Below are 14,237 nucleotides of genomic sequence, written 5' to 3' on the forward strand. Positions count from 1 at the left end.
GGTGATTTCTCAGGTCCTTGTGTTTATTTACTCTCTGATAGCTGGGCACTGCCTGTTGTCTGTTCTTTCAGCAAATCACCACAGACCTGTAGAATTCATCAGAAAGGTGGTGAAGTCATTGTACCCTATAGACTGCTAAAACACTAGAGAGTGCTATGATAGTAATGTCCATTATTTGTTAAATTAGCAGTTTCTTTTAGTTGAGTAGTTTTTCAGGATGGGAAAAATAAGATGTCTGATTACATAGACTTCCTTTTCCTTTGCTAACTCTGGGCTATCCTTTTAAAATTCTGAAGTAACCAATCTTTACTCAATTCTTCCATTTTTTGATTTTTTTAGAATTTGTGTATGTCAGGTCTATCAATAAGTCCATCAAGGAAGGGAGATCAAGAGAAGCAGTTTCTGTACAGAATCAGATGTTGGGAAGGGCAGGAGTTTTGGTCAAAAATTCTTTACTGACTTGGCAAATTAAATATTACGGATGAGTCGTGGCACTCCTGGGGTGAGGGAGCAGCTGTTAAAAATCTGCAGAATATGAATGCAGGCAAAGGTTGTGTCCAGCCAGAACAACAGGAGGAGTTTAGGTGGACAGAGAAGTCAGTCTTAAACCTGGAACTGGTCCAGGGAATTTCACAGTCCAAACTACAGTGCTTTTGTGTTGGCAGTAGCATTTTCTGATTGGCACTTCAAGTTTTTAAGAGAATGGTCACACTTTGCCCACTTTGTCCTAATCATGTCCAGGTGGACCCATTAAAGAGTAATTTTGATTAAAGGTTTTTGGGTTTGTTTTTTTTTTTAAAAAAAAACAACAACTCTGATAAACGTTTTGGGTTTTTCATTAATCTATAGAGAAATGTTGCATTCTGCAATGGAACTAAGTCCTCTATTAGCAAGTACACAGGTCAACATTAACCACTTTTTCTCAGGTCCTTATTTTCTTTATTTTCTCTTATATTTTCCTAGAGGCAATATTTTTCTGAAAATGCTTGTCACTGCTTCCTTTTCCTTTCTTCCCCTGCAGATCTTTCAGAGAAGTAATATAAAACTTTTTGCTTTGTTTTTAATGAAAATAATTTAAAAAAAAAATTGTTCTGCAAAATAACTGTGGACAGGAAGACAATAAGGCAGGGAAGTACTTTTTTTGTTACTAGAAAACTGTTTTAAGTTATAGACAGTAGAGGATTCTGCTGGGTGTCTGTATAAAGGGTTTGGCCCTGAAGCCTTTCAGCAGAGTTGCAAAGTATGTAACTGAGAAAGATTATGCTGGTTTGTACTCTAAATTGTATGTAGCTATGGTTTGTATGACACAAACTAAGCTGCATCTGATTGTGTTCTAAAAACAGTGTGCCTTCATGTGTGGTTTCCCACAATAAGTTCATGGAATCACAGAGTGTGAGGTAGGAAGGGAGCTCTCGAGGTCACCTGGGCCACCTAGAGCCACTTGTCCAGGAATTGCATTTTTAGTTTTAGAGAAAAGAGGGAGAATATGCTGCTATACAAGCATAAAACATATTTGGCTTTTCTTACCCTCCCCACTTCCATCAGGTGAGCAGGTTTGGGTGCAGAGACAAGGTGTTATTGGTGCTCTCATGCCAGTTTGCAGGTGTAGAGCCTAGAAATCAAGAACTGTGCTCTTGTCCAGGTTGAGGAAATGCAACTAATGGTAATTTGACTGAAAACCAAATGAGGTATTTAGCAGCTAATTTAAATCGTCATTCCATTTAAGCGCAATATGGAATTGAGAGTCAGACTGAAGAAGAACATCAGTTTTGCCTCTTTGAATGAAAAACACACAGCTACTTTTATGCTTTGAAAACCCTTTAGGCTACATAAGCAGGCAGGTCTGTGAAAGTGTCAACAACCTCTTGTTTAACTTCAGATTTTCTTTTAATGCTTAATTATACTTAGCATTAAAGTATTTCTGTGAAAACTAAAATGTGCAGTCATCACTTGATACTTCCCTAATACAGTTTTCATGGTTGTGGGCTGTCCTTGGTGAGTGTCCAGATGCCAGCCCAGCTGCTCTCTTGTTCCCTGTCCCCAGCAGAAGGGAGGGGAAATAAGGTAAAAAAACTTGCTGTTTGAGATAAAGATGGAGAGATCACTTAACCATTGCTATCATAGACAAAACAGTCTTGGCAAGGAAAACTAATTTATTGCAAATTAAAATGGAAGTGGATTATGACAAACAAAGACAAAATTTCTAGTGTCTTCCCTTCCCTCCCACCCTTTTTTCCCTAGGCTTAAGTGGACTTGTTTATTTTCCTCTTCTTCCTCACTATACCTTTGCATACTTTTCTTCTCTTTTTAGGAGGGGCAAGAAGCACAGCATAATTCTGAGGACCCAGCTATCAGTGAGAGTCCATGCCTGCATTGGTAAGTTAAGTTTCACATGTCTAAAAGAGAACAAATAAACAGAATCGATGTCCAAGAAGCAAATCTGGGGAATATGAATCAGACTTGACTGTGTTTCAAATTGATGACAATGGCAAATAAATTGATTTTATTGTTTTGTTTGTTGCATGCTGAAATTAGGTTGTATTAGCTACACTACCCTTAAAGCATGTTAAACGTCACAGGGAAGTATAGTACTTGACAGAGAAGTCAGATGGTTGGGTGGTGCTTTGAAGAATCTTCAATTACCTGTCTTGTCCCAGCCTTTGTGTGCACCTGAAAAAGACTGTGCTCTGGATCGGGAATGGGATATGAAGAATTGTTGGCTGACAGCTAACTGCTATATTTAATAGCATGTAAAGTTTATTACTTCACATCTTGCATTCTTGGCTGTATATTTGTCATTGTAACAGTGTCAGTGTCTTAAAAACCCTGGTAAAAACAATGTTGTAACAAGAAGTCTAATGGAAGTCATAAGGTGCATGTCAAGAGCTTTAAGGTTGCATGAACAGAGGCTGATGGTCTGAGATGGCGTTAATATGTTCTCTAGCATTCTGCAGAGCAGAATGTTTCACTGAGTGTCGGTGGCAAAGCTAATGCTCATGTCCTGGTGACAGTGTGACAAATTCTATGGAGGCTGGTTTTAAAAAAATAAATGAAAGTCCTGTGTGTCTGTGCCAGAGTTGTTTTCAGCTTCTACGTAGTAGATTCAACAGTTATAATATGTTTAATTTATCTTGCTTCAAGAGATCATAGCTGAAGCCTTGAAATATGGGTGTCTTCCTTAAAAGGAGGAGGAGAAAGTCAAAGTTTTGTGTCATTTCTGCAGTGACTTTAGGAGGATTCAGGCTTTAAATACAGCTAAACTTTTTCCCCTGCACCCAGAATATGTTATGAAATGGCATTTCTCAGAATTTTAACTGAGTGTAAGCAACCTACAGAATTCCACAAATACCTCTCATTGAGAATGATCTCTAGGCTTCTTTGTGCAGGAATGGTTTCTCCTCTACTACTATTGACTTGAGGAAGAACAGTAGAGCAAGCATACGTGTTAAGTGTTAGAGAAGGAACAGAGATGATGCAAACTCTAAACTGATTTTATAAATGTGAGTGAAATTAAGAACAGCTTGGAGAAGATTGTTCTTGTTAGGTGTGGATGTATATTTGGCAAAACAGACTAGTGCAGCAAGACAAGATTTGATAAGTTTCCCGGATTGAGGTTTTATAAAAAGAATTTTCTTGTAACTTTTTTTTCTTTTCTCCAGAGTGCAGCCATCGAGGAATTGGAGCACATAAGGTTCTTAGCTTCAACATGTGGTTGCATTGTTATCTGTTTTTATTCAAGCTTACTGTGGGCAATTAGCCATATTACTGTGGATGCATCTTAATTGTTCCTGTGTGAAAGTGTAGTCCCTTGTCAGGTGCTGTTTCTCTCTGGCAGCAGTGATGCATTCACCAGTGAGTACAGAGGAAGCCAGGCTGCAAAACTTGAGTCCAGATTTCAAACTCCTAGAGAAGAGGTGTGTTCGGATATGGGCTTTTGGCTTGATTCATTGTAGTCAGAAAAGCCAAATGCAAGTTCTGGTTCTAATTTCCATCCCCCTTGCTGAAGTTTAGGTTTTTTGGGTTAAGTTTTTGTTTCAGCTCCTGGCTTGATGTAATGTAGTCTCTTTTCTCTTATTTTCTTCTTTGTTTTTGCATATCAAGCCTGTCTTATTTTTTGGTATGGGATAGTTTGAAAGAGTCAGGGAGCATTCTGTGTTTCTTACTACTGGCACTGTTTGCAGAGCTGTGCCTGGCAGTCAAACCTTCACAGAATAAAAGAGTTATTTCACTTGCACAGTGGGTACTGCTTGTGTGCTTGTGTGTGTGTGTGCATCAGCTTCCTGTTAACATCTCTTTTGAAATGCAAGCATTAGGTTTAGATGTTAAAAGATATGTTACATATTTGGAGTAGAAGCCAGGAGCTGGAGGAATCCAAGATGGTGTTACGTGGAGTAAAACTGTCATGCTTTGGGTGTTTTCTTTCAGTCTTCACAGTCTCCATGGGAAGCGTTGTGGTTAGCAATGTTACTGACTTTGGGAAGTCCCCAACAGGTAGCTAGGGCTGCTTTCTGAGAAGGTGTGGTTTGTTATGTAGTGACTTGTCTGCAGAACCTCCTGTCATTTTTGTATTCAGCATTTTACTTTGTTGTGAAGAGCTGATAGGTGTAAATAAATAGCTCTCCTGCTTAGTTGGATCAATATTTTTTTCCTTCTTCCTAACTTATTGTACTTTTAAATTGCGAGAAATAACAGAAGTGTTTACGTTCAGATGTCCAGATAAAGTTTTCCATCGTTAGTGACTTCGAATCTCTGGGGAATTCATTTGGCTTCAGTGTCAGAGGATGTACTGACTACAGGCCAATATTTTTGAGTCCTGGGAAGACTTAGCAAGTCCCATGTCAAGTGGGGTAGGGTTTTTTGGTTTTAAGCAGAGCAGGGAAGGAATCATACTTAATAACTTGGGTGCAGAAGTTGTGGTATATTCAACCCTGTTAAATACGAGTCCCTCTTAAGCACCTTAATGTAAAGCATTAATACTTTCTCTTTTTTTTTTTTTTTTTAAACTCTCAGTTTGAGTTCTTTTCTTATGTATGTACTAAGGACTTTCAGCATGAAGGAACAAATTTTCTTTTAAATATTACTCTATTCTCCCATTTTGGCTTAATCCTGATAAAATTATTAGGATTGATTAATAGCTAATACTTTTAAGTGGTTTTAATACCAATTTCAGTATTTAGAATGTTTCTTCATATCAAAAAAGCATTGCTGAAACCAATTCTGTTCAGAAAATATAACTAATTGAAAATTATAGATGTATTTTTTTACTTGCTGATGTCCAAAGACCTTAGTGGAGGAATCATAGAATAGAGAGGGTCGGAAGGAGCCTTAAAAATCATCTAGTTCTAACCCCCTGCCATGGGCAGTGATGCCACCCACTAGAACAGGTTGCTCAGGGTCTCATCCAAGCTGGCCTTCAACACTTTCAGTGACTGAACATCTACAACTTCTCTGGATATCCTGTTCCAGTGCCTCACCACCCTCACAGTAAAGAATTTCTTCCTAACTTTTAATTTAAATCTGCTCTCTCTCAGTTAAAAACCACTGCCACTTATCCTATCACTAGCCACTCTTCTTTTTTAAAAGACTCTTTTGATTACCACAAGGCTGCTATAAGGTCATGTTGAAGTCTTGTCTTCTCCAGGCTGAAGAGTCCCGGTTCTCTCAGTTTTCGTAGAAGAGGTGACCAGAGCACTGGAGCGTCTTTATGCCCTCCAGTCCTGTTCTACCAGGTCCACGTCCTTCCTGTGTGGGGGACCCCCGAACTGGATACGGTGCTCCAGGTAGAGTCTCACAAGGGCAGAATAGAGGGGCAGAATCCCCTCATTAACCCTTCTGACCACACTTTTGATGCAGCCCAGAACAGGGCTGGCCTTCTGGGTTCTGAGTGCTCCTTAAATCACATAGTGTCAACTGTAGGGTTTTTTCCCACAAGCTTTCAAATTTGACCTTTTATTCAAATCACATTTATTACGAGTTACTACCCTTGTGGGAAAAGTCTTTTTAGTATTTTTTGGCAACAATATGACTTAGTTTTTAGTTGTGTTTTAACATTATTTTAGTTTGTATATATTTAACGATTACAGGGCTCAGCTGAAGTCTTGATAAAGTGTAATGTAAATGAGAATGTAAATATAGAGAGTGAACACCAACAGTGTCGAAAGTTTTAGAACCTGAAACTAAATGGAAGGTTTTAGTCAGAGCAACATTATGACAGTGAAGTTTTAAAGATCCTTATCAGCTCCACTTTTCCTGCAGAAGGACTTGGTTTAACCATTAGGTCCTTGGATGGCCAGGTCTGTTTGCAGCTCCTGCTTCATTTGTTTGTTCATTGCTTCATAGTTTTTTCCTTGAAATCTGATGTGATCTCTGAGAGAATAGGGACCATTTGCTCTTACATATCTGAATGGCCCCATGTCCTCTTCTAAAATGCTTATGTCTGTGATGTTAAATCAGGGGTGTTGCAATCAATGCTGAGAATTATATTTGGACAGGGATCCATGACAATGACTTAGAATGATTCTGCCAAAGGAAGTTTGATATAAGCTTCAGTTGTTAATACAATGTAATACAGGAAGAATGCAAATAACAAAAGTTGATGTGATTCTGAGTGTGTGTATTGACCTGGGATTACTTAGAGTACTGTGGCTTGGAAGGTCAGCAAATGTTGTAAGGAGTATTTTAAATGTTACTATTTTTTTTGTGTCAGTTTATTATTAAAAAACACCCCCAAACCCCAAACCAAATAAACCAACAAAACCAACCAAAACACACACCCAGGACCCCTAGTTGGTTATTTAAAATGCTTTTGCACTATAAAAATACTTTTTTTTGTATGGTTATATCCCTCTACTATGTTTGTGCAAAGTTTTCTTTTATCTGACAGTAGATTAAAATAATTTACATAGATATTTGTGTATATTACATGTCATAGCTTAATCCAGTGAGGGACCTAAACAGAGTATATTATTGGAAGAGTCTTGCAAAATACATAATACAGCTTTGGTATTAGTTGTTATAACCATTTTATAATCCTGTTCTATCGGCTCATGCCTGTGAGTAGATGCAGAGTTACCCCTGCAGTGGATTATTCCCGACTCTGGGACATTAGTGCTGCAGTGCTGCACAGCAGCTCTTTCTAGCCCCTACTATCTGGGCATCTGTGTTAACCAGCAGTGTTAGTACCAATAGCCCAGCCTTTCCACAGAGCTCTTGGGATTATCTTTTTGATATCCCCTTGCTCTTAATATCATTTATGAAATGTAGCCATAAATATCTTCTTGAGCCTGTATTGTTGTGGGATACCTGAGGGCAGTTGCAAGCTGGTTGTAACCAGGAGACTAGTAGAAGCCAGCTGTTTTTATTTGTCCTGTAATAGTTGAACTATGCAGCTAGTCCTTTTTTCTATATACAGTTTTCCCTTCTGTTATCCATTATGTGGACTTGTTGTATGTGTTAGAGCAGATATGATTAGATTCTGCAACTATTTCTGCATCTATTGAACCTTCTGGTAGGACTTGTACCTGAAGCACGTGGAGGGAGCACAAGTTCCCAGTGGAACCACAGTGCTTTCACAAAGACAGAATCTTGTTTTGCGTCTGTAACTGTACCTGGCCCTTTTTTGCACAGAAATTGAGATACATGGGCTGAAAAGGGGAAAATAAGTGTTTCTTTCTCTTAAGAGTATAGCATTGAAGTGTTGAAAAGTCAGTGCTGTTATAGTTAAGGAAATGTGAAGCCATGTTGCATTTCATTCTCTGAGAGCAAAGTTAAGCATGTGCCCATGTTCTTGGTACTGTCTCACATGAGATGCTTCTCCCTGCAAATATCATTACGTCATTTCATCTTTCTGGAATTTGTGTGTTTGCTGAGTGCCGGAGTAGGTTTTTCATGGCCATGGACAATGTGAAGTTCCTCTAGCTCACACTTTAAAAACTTGTTGCTTTGTTTTGTGCTTTTAAAGGAAATAATTGATGGATTTTAGAATAAACAGCTTTCTTTTGATAATGGAGTTTCTGAACACACTAAGAGAAGGAGTCTTACTAAATAAATTTCTTAAAAGGAGCTTAATTGTGGGAATGTGTGCTCTTCATTTGGGCAAGTAGTGATACATTCCAAAGAAAGGGAGGAACTTTGGGTTGTTTGAAGGACATTTTACAGTTTTATGTTCAGTGCTAGGCATTCCTAATAGAAGACATTTTCACTTTGAGAGAGGGAACATGTGGAGAGCATTAGCAGCTCAGTAAAACGTGCAACCAATTCGGATTTAATTTAAAGGGAACAAAAGAGGTGCCTTGAGAATTTGTCGGAAGCGCTGTGGTTTTGCCTTCTTTGCGCTGATGGTAACAGGAGAGAGAGAGAGAGAGGTGAGTTGAAATTACTTTATCGAATATCTTCTTAGCATAATTGGGACCAAAAAGACTGTGATTAATGGATTTAACGGTGCTACACAGGGATCTTGCATGCATTATGGATTTGTAATCGTGATATGCTTCCTATGACTCTTGCTGTAATTTGGTAAAAGTCCTGACTTAAATGAAGATAATAAACAACATGCTTATTAGATGTAAACTGACATCACACAAATTGAAAAAATCTGAGAAGGAATGCCAGAACTCAGGGGGAGTTTTTTAAGGGTTAGACTTTTTAAAATAGAATAATTTGAGTTCTAGTTAAGGCAGTGCACATAGTACTTACTGGGGCCTGCATCCAGATGTGATTGGGGATATCTCTTCAGCTCTCTTTGAGAGAAATGTGAAATAGCTGCAAAGACTGTGATAAAAATACCTTTTTCAGCTTTTAGGATTATTTAAATTTTCTTTCCTGAGAATGTGGAACGCAGATGCTCTAAGTAAAATCCCCCGGTTCCCAGATCAGATTACTTTGTGAAAAATCTATCCATATAAATAACTTGTGGTTTTGCTTTAAAAATGTACACCTCTTTAAATTGAAATGTTAGATTTCTGTTGTACTCCTTGTGCATGTGTTTAGTCAGCCTCCTTTGTGGGCATGAACCATGATACTTCCCCATAACCTGTGATTTACCTTCTGTTATCTCATTGAGAAAGCTCTGGGCCAGTCCTGTAGGATCTCTGAATTTGTTTGAGACAAGGGTAGATTTTCAAGATTTGCCCTGCATATTTGATTTAAATTATAATACTTAAATAGAATTTGTAGCAAGAAGAACCAAGAGGCTGTAGAGCAGATAAGGGCTCCATTAGCAGTGGCATTTTCATATTGAAGTGGTAGATTCTTGCGTTAGATGGGCTTGTTCCAGATTTGAAAGGGCATCTGTGGGGCATGCTAGTGGGATGCTTTTCTTGTCTTAGGAAGCATTGTTTTAAAATGTGAAAGCTTAGCTCACTCAACTCACACTGGGAAGTCTGCAGAAATTGAGTGAAATGTATCTGAATTCAGATATCCTCTTTCTGACTTTTTTATTTCCTGACGGCCTTCCTCTTTTCCTTTTTTTTTTTTCCCCCAGATGTAAAAATCCGCAAGCAAAATGGAATCTCTTTTTGACTCTGAATAGTGAGATTTAAAACAAGTCTTATTTTAAACAAAATTCCTCATTCATCTTCAATAGTAACATAAAGGCAACCATCTCCTCATAAAGCCAGAAAAAGAAATTAGTATGATACTTTGCTTCCCACTGGCCAGTAGAAGTCCATTTAGACTTCTTTCAGATTTTTTATCCTAAAGTAATTATAAAGTATCATATTATTGATACGAGGAATTTTTGTAAGTGGATTTTTCCCCCTGCAATCTAAATATGTCTTCTTGAAGATTAAAAAAAAAAAAAATTGTACAAAATTGTACAAAAACTGTTTATAGCTGCTTATAATGGACTCCTTTGAAAATAACTGGTTACAACAGTTGTATCGACATCAATGAGGTCAGTGCTATTGATAGCACATCAATAGCTGTTGATAGTTTTCCTATAGTATCCCTTTCTGGCTATTTGCACTTCCCATATACATTATAGATATTTATATTGACAGACAAAGCAGTTCTTCCTCATATGATTGGTATTCAGATTGTTGAACTCATTTTTCTGTAGGCTGAAGTACAGCATGTTCAAGCCCTTGATTAGGGAGAAAAAAGTTCACATTAAATATCTTCAAATAAATTAGCATTACACTTGGAAAAGACCAGAATTATTTGTTTCCTGTCTTCATGTAAACCTGCTCTATACGTAAGATATAAACCAAACGAGTGAATTGAATTCAGATTAGTTCTCTTGAAACAGTCCAGCACTCTCTCATGTTTTAAGCTTTACCCTGCAAAACAAAGTTAAGGACATAAACTATGTAATAGAAATTAGAAGCTGTTACTTAAAAGCTGTGGGTTTGGAATAGGAAATGTCGGTATTTCCATGTGATGTTGTTTTCTCCCCAACTTCTGATTTAGCTTTGTTTGTAAGGAAGGCAGAGGTTGCCAATTTTACTTAAGTGAAATTAGGCTAAATATAGTTCCATCCTCTCTAAGGTGTTCTGAGATGCATGACCTGTATGTACATGTAGTGTAATAAAAGGGAAGAAGGGAGTGTTAGTTCCTAAAACAGGGAATCATGCTACTTTGGAAAGAAATCTTCCCTTCAAAATTAAGCATTACATGTAAGCTTTTGATGCTTTATTATGATGGTTTATTTCATATCAGCTTAAAAAAAAAAGACATGTATGCATGTCATTGAAATGCAAGGTCAGGAGATGCATGTTTGAACATTATCAGACTGATTATCTTTAGAAATGGTGTAAGCAAAATGTGCAAACTCATGGTCAATGATGCTGCAAACAAATGCCATTTGCTACTCTTGTGAACTTGATGCAAGTCCAGGTATAAAAGTACTGTATTTCAGCCAAGGCTATATTGTTTCAGTCCTTATACTTAGTGAAAGGAAGGTTAAATTTTGTTACCATTTTAAGATCTCACTGTGGAAGATGATATAAAATGCATCTGCTTTCATAATGATGTTCAACTGATTTTTTATATGGTTTAGTAACTTTTTTCCCCACTATGATATGTAATGATAAATGTACTATCTCATAATTCAGCAGTCAAGAAATAGTTGCTCTGTTGTTGATTTTCATTATGGCATTCAAGTAGTGTGTACTGTTCTTTCCTTGCCTTCAGCTATTCCATTCCTTTTTTATTTATATTCTTTTCATCTTTTTCATGTGCAGCTGCTTTTATTTCTGTAGAAATTAAGATGATTTAATTTGGAAATTGTGTGCTTCTCAATTTATTTCTTTCATGAAAGAAATACTTCAAAGACTGAGGAGCTTTAAATAAATAGGTGGCAGAGCACCCTGATGTCATATATATTGTTTTCTGTGTCATGTGAGATACACTAAATTGACCTAGTTTCAAGAATAACTTGCTTACTGTCATGAAAAGATATTGTGACAATACGTCTGGAAGCATTCAGATGAAATTCTCATCTCGGGCTCAGAACATGCCATGGTCAGATGTGGTCATGAGAGGTGGAAGAAGCACCACTAATGTTTGTTATGGTTTTCTACTTCTATGTGTTTGATGAAATTGGGGAAGTCATGGTATCTCTGTCTGGAAAAGGGGAAAAGAGACGTGGCAATATTTAATTTGGAATGTTATGTAATCCAAAGTATGTGTTTTATTTCACAACTTTTCATGTCTTCAGGTGTTTTTAAGTATGAGCTGTCTTCTGTGAGTGAGAGGGTTTTGTTTAGAGGGGATGGGAGAGTTTGTTTAGTTTTGGTGTTATTTTTTTGGTTGGCTGGTTGATTTGTTTTCTTGTGTTTTTTATGTGCAGTATCTGTATTTTAATACTGATAACAGCTTCTTTTCCTGCTTACGACTCAATAAGGCACATAAAAATTTAGGCTATGAAGAGGTAAAGTTACAAACTCTTTATTTAGAACCCCAGCAGTTTCTGTGGCTGAGCAGAATTCTATTGTAAGATGTAGGATGTCATAAGCTATGTCAATTCATATTTAGAAGTTTGAGATAAGTCTGGTATGTATGAAGTTATAGATCAGGTTTCTTTAAACCTTTCAGACATTAAATATTTAGCTCTGGTCTTTCTGTTAAAGCATAAAGAGGAGTATGTTGGTAAACCCTTTGCCTAAAAAAGGCCGTGTTTCTGCAGGTTTATTTCTTCCTGTGCCTATCCAGAAGGTTTACACATCAGCTTTAAGGGCCAGAATGTCTAAAATCAGGCATATCCAGTTAACTTGTTTCTGTACTGGGGAGTGAAATATAAATGTTGGATGTCTTCCTTACTTCTTCTCATAATCCTAAATTCAGGTTCAATGGACACTTAAAATCCTATTCAGATTCAAATGCCTGTGGAGGCATTTGATTTCTCCTTTGTGTGAAATAGAGAAAGCTGAGAGTGTGGAAAAGTTCTCAGGATGGGCACAGAAGGAGACCTGGGACTGATATCACCTGTGCCCAGGAGCTGGGGCTTACCTCAGCCCTTTCAACAGTAGAGCTTATTTTGCAATATGTGGGGGCTGCATGAGCTGTTCCGAGTGGGGGGCATGGTGATGATGCTGGCAGGTTGGCAGCCAGCTGTGACTGCCTTTCTGCTTCTTGCTGCTTAGAGCAGCATGAGTGATTCCTTGTAACTGCATCAGAAATACATCAGGAGGCTTCCTTACCTTTTCTTTTCCCCCAGGCTGTTACGCTGAAATGCTTGGTGTTGCGCTTAGGAAAAACTTGCTGTAGAAAATGTGGGTATGTTTGCATGAAAAGTCTAGCACCGTAAGTAACAAACCAGAAAACCTTTATCAATCCCTTACAAGGGAGTTCTGCCTTATTATTCTCTTCAACAATGGTATATTACAGCTTACTAATTTTTATTAATGCCAATATCTTAAAATTCACACTACATCAAAAACACTTTGGAACCAGAAAGAGTGGGTGGGCAAATAAAATCCATCCCTACATATTTGCTGGAATAGCCAGGTAATACTGCAGTATTCTCAGGGGTGGTGTAACCTGGGAAAAGAGCACTACAAGGATACTCTGAACAGCTTCTTAAAGCCATGGCTGTGAGCACATGCTGTGCTTTTGACACAAGGTGAGTACAAGTGATGAATAACAAGCGCTTACAGCTACCTTAGACAGCATACACTGGGGTGTTCTGGTAACAGTGATTGAATCTCCTGGATTTTCACCCTGAGGTTAGTGGTCTGCACATTGCTGTCACTGTGGTCTTCCTGTTTTATATTGTGTACTGCAACTGGTGTGGTCTTCTCTTCTGTACAGTGCATATTTCAGGCTTACATTCAGTCATTTGCAGTTCTTTAGGACTGTGGGAGTAGTTTTTCTAACCCAATAGCTGTGAGATTGAATCTTGTTGTTTTAAAGCCACTAAAATGCATATTATTTGGTACCAAGTAGCAGGACCTAAAGGCCCATCTATGAGTTGGCAGTACCTGTTTGACTAGCTGCCTGTTACCTTGGGGTTCCGGGTACTCTTTTTTACCTGACCCCTGGAGATGCTTGTCAGGAAGGCTGGAAGTGGGAGCAATTCAAACACAGAGGTTCCCAGTTTCTAAATTTCTCAGCAGGAAAAGACAAAACAAAAAGCTCAACAGGAAAACCACAGGTGCGATACACAAAAAGCATTTTTACAATTTTATCTGTTTTGTGAAGACTGAGAACCTTTATTCTTACTCTTAATAAAAAAAAAAAAACAACAAAAAAAGAACACCCAAAAAAATGATCACCCAGGCCTCAAGAGAGCCCTCCAATGTAAAAAGCCCTCCACACATAACAAGGAAACAGCAGGGATTTAGTACTTCTCTCATTTCTTTGAGGCAGGAAAGCAGTAAGACCCTTGCAAGCCTTTTTTCAGCTGCCAGGTTGCTTCAAGTCATCAGGCAGAGTTATTCTTTCTCACATTGCTTAAATTGCTTTTAACTATGTAGGAAAAACCTGTTTCTAGGTGAAGGTTTACTGCTGTACTACTTCCAGGGTTTCTCTTGTCAGCCTCCCAGTGACACCAGGCATGCTGTTCGGCCACTGCATCAACCACTGGGCCTCCTCTGCCATGGGGAATGGAGCCAGCCCAGAGGGCACACTGCAGCATCTCAGTTATGGGCCTGCCCTGAATTGCTCTTGCTCCATTGACCATAAAGGGAACAGATTTGGGAGAGGGATTGCCCGGTTGAGAGGTATGCACACAGTCCATTGCCCATTTCTGTTTTCTGTCTTCAGAGTCCTGATAGTCTTTCTCGAATTACAGCAGCTTT

General features: G+C 38.3%; 1 protein-coding gene across 5 annotated transcripts in view; it reads left to right on the forward strand.

The window, feature by feature from the left end:
* Positions 1-14,237, forward strand: part of FHOD3 (formin homology 2 domain containing 3) — a 373,706-nt gene that overhangs the window by 49,935 nt on the left and 309,534 nt on the right. For all 5 annotated transcript variants that reach the window (XM_033512167.1, XM_033512166.1, XM_015619233.3 and 2 more), the window contains exon 3: positions 2,312-2,376. In XM_033512167.1, the coding sequence (XP_033368058.1) occupies positions 2,312-2,376 (65 nt within the window). The remainder of the gene's footprint in view (positions 1-2,311; positions 2,377-14,237) is intronic.

This window comes from Parus major, chromosome 2, assembly GCF_001522545.3.
Source record: "Parus major isolate Abel chromosome 2, Parus_major1.1, whole genome shotgun sequence".
NCBI classification, from domain to species: domain Eukaryota; kingdom Metazoa; phylum Chordata; class Aves; order Passeriformes; family Paridae; genus Parus; species Parus major.